The sequence below is a fragment of the Meleagris gallopavo genome, chromosome 1, assembly GCF_905368555.1.
Source record: "Meleagris gallopavo chromosome 1, MGAL_WU_HG_1.1, whole genome shotgun sequence".
In the NCBI taxonomy this organism is placed as follows: Eukaryota; Metazoa; Chordata; class Aves; order Galliformes; family Phasianidae; genus Meleagris; species Meleagris gallopavo.
Window position 1 is genome coordinate 167,133,704 of NC_139404.1, and position 16,079 is coordinate 167,149,782.

General features: G+C 48.1%; 1 protein-coding gene across 1 annotated transcript in view; it reads right to left on the minus strand.

The window, feature by feature from the left end:
- The window catches only part of KPNA3 (karyopherin subunit alpha 3), a 53,005-nt gene extending 45,946 nt beyond the window's left edge, over positions 1 to 7,059 (minus strand). Inside the window, exon 1 of the mRNA XM_085215878.1 lies at positions 6,908 to 7,059. Within this exon, the coding sequence (XP_085072004.1) occupies positions 6,908 to 6,988 (81 nt within the window). The 5' untranslated portion in view covers positions 6,989 to 7,059. The remainder of the gene's footprint in view (positions 1 to 6,907) is intronic.
- Between the last annotated feature and the right edge of the window lie 9,020 nt (positions 7,060 to 16,079).

Consider the following 16,079-nt stretch of genomic DNA (forward strand, 5'->3'; position numbering starts at 1 on the left):
CAACGAGGTGCCCCACACGTGTCTGACCACCTTAACCTCACACAAATGAGGTTTGACTATCTTCTGTACAGCAAGTTTGCAATAGGATTTGATCATTCATTAAAACGCATCTCCATCAAGGCTAACAACTCAAACTGTGAGGAAGCTATTTCTCCAAGCTGATTTTGCACAATCACCCATTCCACCACTGCCTCCAAAGCCAGTCTGTCATTGAACTTGACAATAATCATAGCTAAAAACATACAAGGAGAGATCCTCAGCTGAATACAGACATTAAAGAATGAGGGAAATGATCAGTGCAGCAATAGGTGTTTGAATGGGGAAGATACTCATTTCATCTCTGGTCCTGAAGCCATCCATGCAGCATACATTCCTATTTTGTATTTGCTGTGTTTCACTGAACACACACAAAATCAAGCTGAAAATGGACTGCAGCTTTGCTTAATCCAGGAAAGGATACAAGTGTTAGCTGACCCTGAAAAAAGAGCATGGAACTTCCTCAGCAAATTTACTGGTGTCAACCTGACTGCAAAGGGCTAACAGTCATAGAATCATAGAACGGCTTGGGTTGGAAAGCATCTTTAAGATCATCGAGTTCCAGCCCCCTGCTATAGGCAGGGACACCTCCCTCTAGACTAAGGTGTACATTCTCCTCTTCATCCCAATCTCCCTGAGCAACCATTCATCTCCAGATGTGACTGACCAGCTCAGGGAGCAGAAGATGAAAAGAATGAAGCACAAAGAGCTTAGCCACTAGCTGACTCCATAGACAGCTAGTTTTGGTGCAGGACAAGCTTCTGGAAGAAACTAGCTCTCTGATTACCAACATCAAATTCAGTGGAATGGAACACAAAGCCCACAGCCCCAGCTCTTACGGAAGGATTCAGGAATACCAAGTCAGCACCAGTTTCACAGCCCTAGGCATTTTCTAAACAATGAGCAGGCTGTATTCTTGGAAAAATACATAGGTTTTATATTTTGTGGCAGTTTGTCTTTATTCCTTTAATGACATCAGCTTCAGGCAGCTTGTTGCCTCTTTAGGACTTAGATATTAGATGTCCAATTCCATTTCTAACCCCACAACACAGGCAAATCTGATCACTTGGTGGTAGCTGTTACATCCTCTTAATCATTGCCTCTTCAGGTAACACAGTTTTAGAGGAAAAGAATCATCCTTGGCTTTGTGCTGGTACTGCACAAGCATTATGAAAACCTCAAACAACTTACATAAAGATAGTGAAGGAGCTCTTAAAATTAGCATGATATTTCTGCTGCTACCAATTTACCAACTTGGACTACAGGTTAAAAATTGACCCTGTGATAGAAGTAGTGTTAGGAATACCAGAGCAAGAGCTGTAGTTGCTGAACACACAATAGAATGAAGAAAACCAAATTTGTAATTACAGGAAGAGAAGCCTTGGGAGATCACAAGAACAAATAATAATTGGGTCTCAATACAGCAAGCACAGATCCCAGTCAGCTTACAGAGATTACGTTCATCATTAGAAGCCATCTCCTAATTGCCTTCTCCACTGGTATTTCTGAAACAAATGATGCCTCCCCAACGTACGCGTTTTTAAACATTTCTAAATGCAACGCATTCACTTGATTGAGTTTCACAAGAAAAAAGTAAACCAAAGTGAACTAAGGAGGTGTCTGTTTGCTGCCAATGGTGACAAACATTTGACAGTATTGCACTTTTAACTTGCAGAGTAACTGAAGTTTAGAGAGCTATGTAGCAATAGAAAGGAAGCAAGAAACTTCTCATATCTGCATCTTATTTCCTACCCAAGCAGTTCTTCTTGTGGTGCAGGCGTGTACATCTGCATTCTCCTGAGAGCACAGTGGCCTGAAAGGCTAATAAACGAGCTGTAGATCTGCAGGTTAAAAGCTCTGCCTGAGCATATTTGATGTTACATTAAATGCAGTTCCCAGCAAGAAGCTGCCTGACACCTGTGCTTTCACTTTGACTCCCGAGCTGCACTGAGGCTCTTAAGGCAGCAGGACCACAGATGCTTAAACCAACCTAAATCAGCCACTCCAGTCCTCCTCCCTCCCAACCCTTGCTGGTCAATATTAGATCCTGTGCCAGCAAAGCGAGAGGCAGAAGGCTGATCAACCTGCAAGAGTGTGCTCTGGAAAGAAGGCGGGTTACTGCAAAATAGCTGGAAACAACTGGCTTTCTGGGATTGCTACAAGCCTTATTTGTTTCAGCTGGTGTCGGAGGGAATTACAGGGGGGCCACAAAAGCACCAATCGGTGCACAAACAGCACCATGAGATGAGCCAGTAGCGTCACATCCCCTCATTTGTTAACACTGCACAGTTATGGTACCTCCACTGCAATACGCCTTGGACATCTGACAGGAGCACGGCTCTCAGTCAGCCCACACCCTTCTCAGATGCCCAGTGATCACATGGATTTGGCGTCCCCACAATATTCCTCTGCTTGCAAAAAAAATTCATGGCAGCGTGACAAAAAAATGTGAATAAATCCGAGCATTTTCAAGAGCTAGATCTACACCGCTAGCAGAGCAGGAACAGCAAACACACAGAAGATGCCAGAGCTGCTGATGGAGATCTGGGCTAAGCTCAGGGCCTTGCTCTGCCTCATTTGGGATCAGGTTGCTGACGGCAAGGAGTAAGAATGGATGCCACAAAGTCCCTGGGCCCACAGATGACACAGACCAAAAGGTGACATAGCAGGCCCAAAAATGTAACTGGAGAAGGCAGTGGTGGCTGTGACATCTCAATTTATCAAGAATTTTTTAATTTTATTTAGCCAACGATGCTGACTGATCCTGATAATGAGAAAGTGGCTGAATGGTTTCATCTTTCAAGGCCAGGCTGGATGTGGCTCTGGGCAGCCTGGTCTGGTTGCTGGTGACCCTACACACAGCAGGGGGGTTGAAACTAGGTGATCATTGTGGTCCTTTTCAACCCAGGTCATTCTATGATCTATCATCTCCATCTTCAAGACAGTTCCTGCTACTATAACAGAGAATAAGTAACACGTTTCTGCTCCAAGAAGTGGCAGGAGGAAAAAGCTCTCAGAATGACATTATGAGGAAAAGAATGAAGCTGGAGAACCACAAGCAGAAAAATCGGAAGGTTCAAGATGTCATCATAAACAAATAAACCCAGCAGTTATAAGGAGTATCACAAATTAAGCAATTGCAACTCTTTAATCTTTTCCTGTAAAGCCTCAATTGTGTGGGAATAATCAGTGCTGTACATTTAGAAAAACACCCACTGAGCCTTAAGACCACACGCCGGTGATGAACACAGGAAGGCCCTCTCCTTGTACATGGGATGACTTTAAAAGCCCTTTCACATCTCTGGAGAATATAAAATCGAGAAGGCCGTGAGGATAAACTGTTCTGGCAATTGTTCATCCAAATGAAGACACTGGTGTTTTGGCTTCTATCACCCAGCTGTGCAGGTTCAGGTTAGTTCCGACTGCTGCTAATCACATTTTGGTGCCTATAAAAATAGAAGAGTCTCCTCACTAATAAAAGCAAGAACACAAGCTAACATTAAGCGAGTAGCACTTTATTTCTGGCATTTGATTTTGCCATTATTCTTTCTTTGGGGATAACAAGTATGAATTCTTCAAAATCAGAATTCCAGCCCTATACACACAACCATACCTCCTTAATGCAGGAAGGCAACAGCAATGTTGGAGTACTGTGTTCATGTCCGGAGCCCCCAGTACAAGAAAGACAGGGAGCTGTTGGAGAGGGCCCAGAGGAGGGCCACAAAGATGATCAGACGGCTGGAGCACCTCCCCTACAAAGACAGGCTGAGGGAGCTGGGCTTGTTCAGCCCAGAGAAAAGAAGGCTGTAGGGTGACCTCACTGCAGCCTTTCAGTACCTAAAGGAAGTCTACAAGCAGGAGGGGAATCGACTCTTGACAAGGGTAGATAACAGCAGGACAAGGGGAAACGGTTTTAAGTTGAGGGAGGGAAGATTTAGGTTGGATGTCAGGAGGAAGTTCTGTGCTATGAGAGTGGTGAGGTGTTGCCCAGAGAGGTTGTGGATGCCCCGTCCCTGGAGGTGTTCAAGGCCAGGCTGGAAGGGCCCTGGGCAGCCTGGTCTAGTATTAAATGGGGAGGTTGGTGGCCCTGCATGTGGCAGGGGGTCTGGAGATTCATGATCCTTGAGATGCCTTCCAACCCTGGCCATTCTGTGATTCTGTGATTCAATGTAAGAAACTTCCAACCCAATCTAAGACTTGAGAAGTGCACAGGTCAAATAGTCAGTGCAACAGACTGCTACAATCTGCCCGGTTTCCCGATCCTCTTCCTCGGGCTTAGGAGAGGACCACAGGGCACAAAGGTCTGTCCTAGAATCAGACAGAAGTACTTACTCATCTTTTGTTTCCCTTTTAAAGTTGCATTAACAAACAGCAGAGATGATCGTGGCCTAGCAAACCCAGTAATAAAATATGAGTTAACTACAAATTAAAGGAGTAAGTGTTCTGGTCTGCCATAATAGTCTGTACCCAGAGGGGATCAATAACAACTCTTCAGTATTTATTAGAAGCCAAGGGAAGGCTGCTAAGGTATTCTTAAAATGCTTTTGAGCCTGATGAGTTCAAAGGCAGGGACTGTCTCCAGGCAGAAGGTGACTCAAACAACGTTGCTTTCAAACCCAACCTGGGAACGTACGGTATGGAATAGTTTAGGTTTTCCAAAGGATATAATGGAGATACCAGACCATGATTTATTGCTCCATCATTCTAACCACTTATTTTCCCTTTGGTGGAATCTAACAGAAAGTGCAGATGCAGATCAGTGACAGCACTTCGCAGTCTGGTTTTAAAAGACACGTACAAAAACTGGAAGCAGCATCTCACTGTAACACTCCTTGTTGCAGCACGCACCAAAACAAGTGCACTTAATTGCTGACAGTAGGGAATTACATGCAGCACTTGATTAAGAACTGTTTTGTGGAGGACTGATAATCTCACTGAATACAGATACTCTGTCAGAACGTACAGTGGTATCTCAGGAGAAGCACAGTAAGTAATAGCAATTATACAGCACTGCTGCACTTCTTTCTTTGCTATAAATTTAGCTTACATGCTAGACACCCAAGTTACATAAAGTTTACTTATAGAAGCACTTTGAACTTGAGCTTTTAAATAAGGATCATGATCAGGAGAAAAAAAAAGTCAGAAAGGAGTTACAGTAGGAAATTTCAGACACTTGATATGAATTAAGTTGTCGTGAAAGACACGACAGACACTGGCATTTCTAATAGTCCTTTAAATGAATCTAAATTTCACTCTAGCAAGTATCCACGAGTATGCTGCTTTTACTTATTCCTGTGTTTCATCTGCTTGGTGCCCACAAAAGAAAGATTCCTCTGAGAGCGTGACCCATCCCAAAAGCACGGATGACAGCTTCAGCTCCAGCAGAGTTAATGTGGTTATCCACCACAGTCTTGGGCTCAGCCACAAAAAGAGCCAGTCAGCAGACTGGGAGATAACCCTGGAGAATAGACTTCTCTGTAACTGCAAATACCCTATTCCAAAATAATTACTCCACTTCAGGAGCAAATGTTCTCCCGAGAGCAGAGGTACCTCAGCAGGGCTGCTTTAACTAATCCCAGTGAAGCTCAGGCTGTCAATTCTCCTCTCCCCCCCACGGAGGCGGATATTTAATTCCCCTCCGTCTTGGGCATGCTATAACATAAGCAAGGATGGATGACAGCTCAGTTTGCACCGGGCACCGACATACCTAACCTTTCCCTGTTTGGAGCTCCGATGGATTCAGGCCAGAGGCTGAGGGAGCAGCAACAAAGCCAGCGACCAGCACGGGCTAAATGAATGAGGAGCCGCAGGAAGAGCCTCGCCGAAGGAGAAGGGAAGGAGGAACCCACCACGCCTCCTCCTGCCCTGAGAAGCAACTGCTTAAAGAAAGGACGGGAATTTTTAGCTACTTCCTAACGTTTCCCAGCGTTACCCAGAAGTGTCGAAGTCAACGCGCTCCTCACATGCGATATTTGTGTGAGGAAGCTCTGCCATCATAAGTTCAGCAAAAAATCAAGGTAAAGATTAGCTCGCATGGGGAATGTCAGCTTAAAGGCACCGCCGCCGCTGAGCCCGACCCGCAGAGAGCCGTCCCCACCCAGACAATAGCAACAGAGGTGGGAATCCTGCACAGACACCACACGCGCTCCGAAGGGCCGACTGCACGAATCCATCTCGGCGATAGCGCTGGAGACGAGAAGTCAGCGCACACTGACACACATCGAGGCTTTCATTCCCGTCAACCTTCATCTGATTCCAGCCCCGGTGCGGTTCCAGCACGGCTCCCACCCCTTTCCCTTCCCGTTACAGAACCTCAAACACAAGCGGGGAGGGACGAGCTCCCAGCCCGGCCCGCTGAGGAAGGATGCCGGCGGGGGGCAGAAGGGCCTTCAGCCCCACATCGGTTCGGTGGAGCTCCCGACTCAGCCGGACACCAAATCCGCGCCCACCGATATTTAAACACGGAACGAAGGCCGTCTTGGCGCAGAGAGGGCCGGGAAGCCCCGCGAGCGGCGGGGAGCGGCCCCGGGATGGGCGCACGGCCCCGGCCCGCCCCGGCCACAAAAGGCGGCGGCACCATTGTCCGCGCCGGGCCCCGGGGGCGGCGGTACCGGGGGCCGCACCCCGCCGCGGGGCCCCGCCGCCTCCCCGTCCCACCCCCCGCTCTCCGTCGGCCGCGCCCGAGTGACGGAGGCGACACGGCCCCGCGGCGCTTCCCCCCGCCGGCCGCCTCCTTCCCGCCGGCGGCGCCGCGAGCGCGGCCAGGCCCCGGCCCCTCCTCTCGCCGCCCGCCCGCCCGCCCGCTGCCGGAGGAGGAGGAGGAGGAGGCGGAGGCCGGGCCCCGCCGCGGCCCCGCCGACCCCTCGCCTACCTCCACGTCGCGGCCCTTGTTCTTGAAGCTCTTGATGCGGTGGTTCTCCAGGCCGGCGGCGGCGGCGGCGTTCTCGGCCATGGCGGCGGAGGCTCCCGGCGGCTGAGGCGGCTCCGGCGGCGGCGGCTCGCGCGAGGGGCGGGGGGGAGGAGAGGGGGGCGGGGGACGCGCCGTGACGAGCGCGCGCCACAGGGGGGCGGGAGGAGAACGGCGGGGAGGGGGGGAGGGGGCGCGCCCGCCGTTGCCGAGCGACTGGGAGAGCGGCGGGCGGCGCTCGGCCAATCGCCGCGCGGCTCCGCCCGTTTCGCCCCGCCCTCTTTCCGCCGCGCTCGCTGTCCCCGGGCTGGAAGAGAGACCGCGCTTCCCGGCGCGCGCCGCGGCGGCGCGGGGCATGCCGGGAGCTGTAGTCCCCGGCGGCCGGCGGCCTCGCACGTGGAGCGGGCGGAGCCGGCGGCGCCGCGCTAGGGCCTGAGGCGGCCGGCGGCCGCGGGGTGTGCGCAGCCTCTGCGCCGGCTCTCAGTACGGAGGGGGACCGGCCGGGCCTCCCGAAGCCATCGAAAGTAGCACAGCGCCCTGCTACCAGTGGGTCTGAGGTACTTCAGTCGCACATAGCATTGCCAGGCTGGACCCGCGGTGTGTAACGTGATGTGACATCAGGCACGGAGTGCCCAGGTGATGTGATGTGGTGGACGGTGAGCGCCTGCCATGAAGAAGAGTGTGTTTCTTGGGAATAGCATCCTAGAAAACCCAAAACCCACTCCCCTCAAAAACCCCGAGCTGTGTGATGCTCACACCCAGCTCACGTTATGCCACAGCCCCACAGAAACAGGTCTCAGTGCTTTCCTTTCATGGACAGCTGGGCTCTGTCACCGCCTCCCCCAGCCCCATTCTGTCCTCCTAACTCACAGCTCTGCAAACCGAGGCCTGCAGCCTGCTGGGGGACGGATGCAATCTGGAGAACCAGCACTTGTTCTCTGCTTTTCAGCCGCTTGCCAAATGCTTGTATCCCAGGGTTCAATGTAGCATATCCGTCCCTCCTGTATCTGAGTAGCTGCCAACAGATGTTCCTCTGAGCATCTACCTGCCACATTGGGAGCAATGGACAGGGAGCTCGGCCACCATGACCACGTTTGTCAAGATGGCCATGTCAGGGGTGGCTCCTCAGTCTGACACTCGCTGCTGTGAAGGAGAATTGGATCCAGCTGCCCAGCTGTCTTCAGGAGAGCTGCCGAAGCAGATTCAGTAGCTGAGAACTTTGCTTTGCCCGCCAAGGAAGGTGGTGCGGCCGCCAGCTGCAGTTGCTCAGAGCCGCTCGGACATCAGAGCAGTGCTGGCAACAAAGAAGCTTTGTTCAGATCCATTCAACGTAACCTATGAGGTAAAGTGGAAAACTTGTGAATAAAAAATGGGAAACCTACAGGCTGAGGCAACTCAATTTACCAATCCATAAACCTACACCCACCAAATAGATTGTATTTTTATAGACGGTGGTGGTGATCATAGTATCATAGAATTGCAAGGGTTGGAAGGGATCTCAAGAGATTATCAAGTCCCACTGCCAATTGCTACCACTGACTCCAAATCAGAATCGCAGAATTATAAAATAACCCAAGTTGGAAGGCACCCTTAAGGATCATTGAGCCCCATTTCTTCTTGCTCATTATATAAGCCTGTCAGTTGCTGCGATGCATTGGGCGAGTCTTAGTAGACACTCAGGAATTGGATACCTCTTAGAGCTACATGGCAGTTTGATTAGTTTTACTGCCTGAATAAAGCTTCTTGGTGGAGCTGTTGACTAGATAATTAAACTTGCATGTACTCAGAGAGAAAACATTCTCATGCAGTTAAGAAAATACTGCTTTTTGGCACTATAATTAGCAGACACTACTAAAATGTGAGGAATGAGTACTTTGCTGCTTTGGAAACTGAACAAATTATATGGCTCAGGGTGGCTGTTCTTCCTCACCATATGAGCTTCGTATTGATGTATTCCTAGTCACCAACACCTTCAGGATACATACCAGGGCCAAGAGCAGGCTGTTAAGATACACTGGCCCTGAGCAGCCCCCCAGTACTCCATGCTGCATCAGGGCTGGTCTCTCCAGTTCCACTACAGCCCTGCCCAGCCACAGATCTGAATGCAGGCTGCCGTCCTGTCTGGGCTGAAATAGGGAAAGTGAAGGGAAGGAAGGAGGGCTGGTTGTGGCCAGGGAAGTCTGTGAGTGCCTTCAGTGCCCCAACAACGTACGTTTTGTCACTTAAGAGTCATAGGGAGGAAAGATTTTTCATAACAACTCAGAGATGAAGGATTGCAACATCTTTTCAGGTATCCCACTCTACTACATGGAGCTGAGTGCTGCTTTTTTTTTCTGGGATGACCTATTGGCTTCAGCAGAACAAGCTGACCCAGATGTGGGCGAGATGTGGGAGATGTGGGTGCCTCCTGCTGCTCCCCACAAGAGAGTGGGGGAGCTGGTGAGGTGGTATGATTTAAAACCCAATGTCAAAAACAATATGTATAATCATACAACTTCTAATCACACTGTTAATTAATCCTCAAAATTCACCTAACCCGTTTGTCAGTCTCATGTCTCGCCGGCACATCACAAAATGGGACAACTTGAGTTGCAAGACCTCTGGGACAGTGTAGGACTACTGACACAGCAGAGCAGGATGGACCTTTCTCTACAGAATTTGCTGCTTTTCACGTGCTCACTAGCTCCCAGCAGATTTTAACTTACAGGGCTTGCTTTCTGTTGTCTGTTAGAGGGAGGTTATTAATGTTTGAAGTACTTTCTATTGCTGATGTCAAAATTTGTCTTGATAGGATAAGTTATGTTCTTAATTCATGATGACTAGGGCTTAGTAATGACCACGAAGTAAATCCTGGTGAAGACTCAAGCTTTGTCAAATGCCGTCATCGAAGATGAAATAACATGCACTGAAGGAGAGGTAAGACAGATCCACCACAAGAGAAATAAATTGAAAGTTGCTGTGTACGAAGATACACACCCAGGTAGGAAAACTCCTCGTCTGAAAATGAACCTGGGAAAGTGTTGGGGGAATTATTGTTTTTTTCCTGTTCTTATGCTTTTCTTAAGACATCCATTTACTGCTGTCTGTTGGACTGACTATGATGATCTTTTGGTCTGGCCCAGCATAATCCTTATATCAGCAAACTAGTGCTCAATGAGCCATATCACTATGAATTTGATACCCAAATACAATTCCTGTTGCCGCTTTGTCTCTCTTATATTGGGTCCAGATTCTTCAGTAATCCACACTGGAGGCATCCTATCTAGTGACAGGCTCCAATCCGGGGTGAAAAATGCAGTTCTTTGGGCTGAAAACTCACCTACAGGCTAGGATGGCTTACACAAGGATACTGGCTATATCAGGAGTATGTACTTCATCAAATTTGGCTCTCTGGTGTCTTCCTGTGTCCTTCAGTAGTGTCTCAGTGGGTCTGGCTGTCTTGAATAGTTCTCTATAGCAGTACAACATCTACTGCTTCCCACAGGCAGCATGGCCAATGGCTCTTTGCAAGAGCAGTCGTCCCCAATTTAGGACTGTTACAGCAACACAGGGTAAGCTGGACTCAGGGAAACCAAGACCCTCCTGAGGCCACCTGTGCCAGGACAGTCCCAGAGGATTGGCTTCGCTTCTGGAGGAAGTTGTTTCTAGGGATGACTTGAAGAACTGGTGGAGGAGCTGACATGAGGCTTGCTTTGGAGGGTCCAGGGTTTATGCAGGTGTAGAGGCATGAGTTTATTCATACCTTGGTATCTGCAGACAAGGAACAAGTGCACTGATGGAGCAGCTGACTTTTACACTAGCATTTCCAGAAGCTGGGTGACATTTCTAGTGAAGGAGGAACCATAAAATCTCTGGCTATTCACAGCTCGTGCTGTCTAAGAGGCAAGTTGCTGCTTTCAGCAACTTTGCCCATACTTTGACTGTGAGAACAGTTAGGGGAAGCTCCCCAGGGACAGGGCATCACTTTTCTCCTCTGCTATTCTTGTAAGAAATCCCAGATCTTCCTCATTTTATGCTGTTTCCCACTGTCAGTGAGCAGCAAGAACTGCTCAGTGAGAGATGAATGAAGACCAAGGGTGACAACAAGATGGATGTGGGGTGTGGTCTTTTAGAACAGCATCTCATTGCCATGGAGCCCAAACAAGATGAGCTTGTTGGGTAACAGTATCCAGGGCCAGCCAAAAGCCCAGATCACCAGACAAAACCACAGTGATCAGTCAGATCCCAGGTCAAGTCAGCGTCCATACTGGTGAGTTACAGGGCCAAGTATGGGCATGGCTTCATCATAGCTCAGCAGAGACTAAGGACAAGAGCCCTGCTTACCAGCAGCTCCCAAGAAGGGCAGTGAGTCCCTGCCAGTGCTCCTCACATCTCAATCCTTTTGTTGATCCAAGGCCAGCCAGCTGCACTGTCAGAGCTGGCCCTGGGCCCAGCCAATCCCAGGAGGAGGAGGAGGATGCCCTTGGTTCCAGAACACACACCTGGAGCTGCAGATATCCCCTGATATCTGAGCTCCAGGCCACTGCAGAACCAGAGGGGTCACTGGGACGTATGCCAGGGCCTTTGGCCAGCCCTCACAAATTTAAGGCAGATAACAATTAGCAGCCCGTGCCATCCTACCCACAGCTTTGATGCAAGGAAATCTTCTGAGATATAGTTTGCAGAGCTACGGGTCCTCCAGTTTCCTGGTGTTTGGCATTAAGATGTAAATATTGGAAAGCTGGGCTAGGCTGGGCTGTGAGCAGTGAAAATTGATGGGCTGGCTGATTTTCCTGGCATAAACAGCTCTGTGTGGTCCGCTCCATGGCCCAGACCCTCTGGTACAGGCAGTCTGGAGATGCTCAGCCCCAAAAAGGAGCAGGAAATTCTTGACACAGATGAAGCTGCATCTGAAGAAGACAGCAAAGATATGTTTACAGGGAGGGTCCCTGAGGACCTGGGGAAGACAGTCTGCAGGATAGCTCTCTTAATTTATATTTCAAAGTGGATAATTTATTGGTATAATTGGGAGTTTGCTTTCTTCATTACAGATGCGCAGAATACCACAGTAGAGGCAGCGAGAAGGAAGTGTGTCTGGAAGGGAGATAACTGCAGAAGTGCTCTACAGCAGGGAAAATAACGTCATCAGATTTGGGAAACTGCAGGGATAATGAAAACCTACTTTAAACATAGTGGTCACGGAGTATGGGTTACCACATTCCTCACGCTCTGCATCAGGAGAGGTTTGGTTCTGTATCATGGCAAAGGGGAAACCTGTCTGTCTATGGAGCTCTTGGACCCAGCCAGCCAGCATGGGAAGACCCACAGCTTGCTTCCACCAGTGGGTACTGCTCCCCTTGACCTAAAATTGGCACTTGGTTACAAGGGGACCTGAATGGATGGAGGAGCATGGGTAGAGGTTAACATTTTCCCCTCGTATGCCCCATCATGAAGAAGATCCACTATCTAGAAACCAGACATCCTTGCATTGAAGATCGTAATAAAATTGAGGCAATCTGCCATGGCTGGACCTCATTGGTGTCATTTGCACCAGCTCTGCATGGCTGCAAGGAGGCAGGGTGACAGTGCAACACACTGTGTTGTGGTTGGAATATGTGCATGGGGTAGGAGTGACCTTTAACACCTCCTAATCATAATGCAAACCAATGCTGAATGCCTCGTGGACTGCCGGTTTCCTAAAGACTACGGTGCCGTGACCCTGCTGTTTTGATCAGGTACTAAGTGATACACATTAACTAGCACATGTTAATATCCTGGGATGGATGGAGAAACTGTGGTTTGATCTACTACAGCCAGATACATTTAGCTAGCTCAGATTTGATTAACCAGCACATTTACCATCACAAGGCATGATGCCCAGTTTCAGACTTTGGCATGTGTCAGTGATACGTTTTTTCTCCTAAACACTATGTCTAAGAGCTACAAGGCTTACTACCTGTGCTATAGGAAATGGGCATTTTTTATCAGAAGCATCTCAATTTAGAATTGCAGTGCCACCAAAGCAGTTTTTAGTGCTCACGTCATCAAAGGTTATCAAGAGCCTTCGAGTGGACTTGACATGATTTCACTAGCTCAGACTGAGAACTTCTCTTGTGAGCAAAGACAATTTTAGGTGAATAATTACTGCAGCAAAGGTGAAGATTTACTGGGGTGGCTCAGGATGCTTCTACTCCTCCTGATGCCAGCAAGCAGCATGCATCACCATTCTGTGTCGTACAGCCACTGCCTTCTGCACTCTCCCACAGATTGGGCTGTCCCTGCCCCTCGTTAATGCAGCTCTGATTACAGCATCCTAAGTGCGGCGGATTTGCTTTCGTGTTCTTGCATCACAGTATTAACCTGCCCTGACATTGCTTCCTTCCAGAGACCTGAGGTCAGTTTGCTGCAGAGGTTTCACGCAAGTGTACAACAGAAATAGAGGCATATTTCAGTAGCTTCTGTTCTGCATAACAAGCTTTAGTTTCTACTCCTATATATGTTGTATGTGTGTGTGTATATATCACATGTAGAATATCACAGATGCAGTGTGTAAGTGGAATAAGCCCCCCTTCCCCTTGTATGCCTTAACGGGAGAAAATTCAAATGTAGTTATGTTTCTGGTATCGAGTCATACCCATCACAGCTGGCTATATTGCTACCACATCCCATTCATTGCGGGAGACATTCTACATATTTAAAGCCTGCAAATAATTGCACATTTGGTACTGTCTTGTTAAGAAAAACATATCATGTTCTTGTTGTCTCAGTAACTTCAGTGTGTAAGAAGCCAGCAAAGCAGCTAGTCCCCAAGCTCACGCATCAAAGCATTTGGCTGCTTTCACATGATTATTGGCAGAAATGGCAATTTTATTTTAAAACCTCCCGTGATCTGATCTCAAGATCTATTTGGATCTTCAGTCCCCATGGTAATAGCATCTTAAATCCTGAAAATAACAATGTGCACAGCTATTTTGACTGGATAAACTAGACGACACACGCATAAGGCTAAGCATATGGGTACATGTTTGCAGTGAGAGGGTTTCGTTTCAGCCATGAAAGTAAATAGCTATTTTCTGAGCACACAGAGAGATCTGCTCTACTGGGTCAGATGTGTCAAGTGCGAGAGTGCTATTTTTACACCACCACTTTTAAAGTAGGCCGGCATTCATCCTTCTGAACGGCTTCCTAACGATATCAGATGTATTCCGGGTACTGTGAACCCATTTGGCTTTAATCTGCTCAGCAAAATACCACTGAAATGGTGACATGGGAGAGGAGAGGTAGCAAAATGGATCCTGGCCTCACTTTGTATTTTTACGTGTCCCCCCTTCGAACTGAAGCATTTAATCACAATAGAAAGCCTGCCGGGCTGTTTCTGGTAAGGATGGGAGACTGTTTTCATTTTTGATGCTGCCTCAAGTGTTTGAAGATAGCATATGACAATGCAAGAATCATCCATTCAGGCAGTTTTTTTGCTCACAGCTCTGCCTTTCTGATGAACCTTGACTTTGTCCTGGCTATGTGTAGATGAACCTTATCAATGGGCCACTGGGTTACCACATGGAGCTCATCTCCCGGTCACCTGTCTCCTGATTCACCTGGAAGGGAAGGGAAGGAGAGGGAAGGGAAGGGAAGGGAAGGAAGGAAGGGAAGGGAAGGGAAGGGAAGGGAAGGGAAGGGAAGGGAAGGGAAGGGAAGGGAAGGGAAGGGAAGGAAAGGGAAGGAAGGAAGGAAGAGAAGAGAAGAGCCACAATTCCTTCTTCTCCGCTTGTCTCAAGCTGCAGGGGATTTGAAGTGCAATCTCTAACAGCAGGACTGTTGACAATACTACATCTAGGCTGAAGCACGGCAATGGTAACATAACACAAATAAAAATGTGGATGTGAAGTAATTGAGAGGGGAGGGAGCTTTCTGTAAGCATTTGTTTGCAGATAGTTTTGTGATGATTCAACATAGTCAATATAAAATCTGGCTGAGTTGACCTGGGTGTGAGCCAGCCCAGTGTGGGTACAGAAATATAGCTCACATTGGTATTTAATACTAATTTATTTAGTCAGGAGGGGTAAGAAGAGCAGGGAGGAATGGGTTCAGAGCAGCAAAGTTTGTTCACCTTCTGCATCAAGCAGCATACGAGAAGGCTACGGGCAGGCTCCATGCCCAGCCCTTATAGCACTGCTGCAAAATGGTGATGAAACTGGTCAGGGAACTGACCCAGGATAAAAAGAGAAAGAGATAGCATCTAGATCTAGTTCTATAGATTAATAGCTATAGCTGTATATAGGTAGCTGGTCCATCCATCTGCACGTCTTCATCAGAACTCAGTGAGATGGTGCTAGCACAAGAGAGAGGCCGGACATATGGGAAACCCTCCTGGCTGCAAAGGAAGTTGGCACTCTTTTTGCCAAGATTCCCAAAGATTTCTTCTTGATTCAGATAACAAGCGAGAGTTTGGAAATTAATGTGGGTGTACCATATTAAATATATCATATATACGTTTGGATCTGAGGTTGAATAGAGGTGAATCCTTGGCATTGCTCCATTCATGTAAAAGGAGTAGGGTGTCCCTGTGTTTGGAGTGATAACAGTGCTCCAGGCTACAAAAGATAGCTGTGCTTTTTAATTTAAGCGTACAGCTGTGACAGCAGTGCAGGGGGTCTCTCTGCTCTGAGTACACCCAAGCTGCAGCGACTGATGGCTGTTATATCCAAAACCTCCCAGGCTGCTAGGGGAAAGTGCTTGAATAAACATCTCTACGTACTCCAGAAATCCAAAAAAATTGAAAAGCAATTTAGATGTAAATACCTGTTTTGATAGCTAACATGTCTGGGTTTTTGTTCAGGCTCTTGGTAGATGCTGCTAGTGGTTTGATAATTATTACATCTTTGAACAGTGTTGAGCACTGGGAACATACGTGGGGATGTGGAAACTGTAGGAAAAATCCTTGCAGATCACAAGGGTGAAGAAGCCACCCTCTGTTCACCTTCCCTTCACATTTAACTTCTACATATAACATTTAAGCCAGAAATGACACTATTTCTGTGCAGATCATTAGAAACCCATACTGGTAGAGAGTGAAATATGAACACATTTTGTAAGTCTAGTAGAAATGCAATTCAAGAAGACAAATGGAGTTATTAAAACTTCGTATCTTAGATAT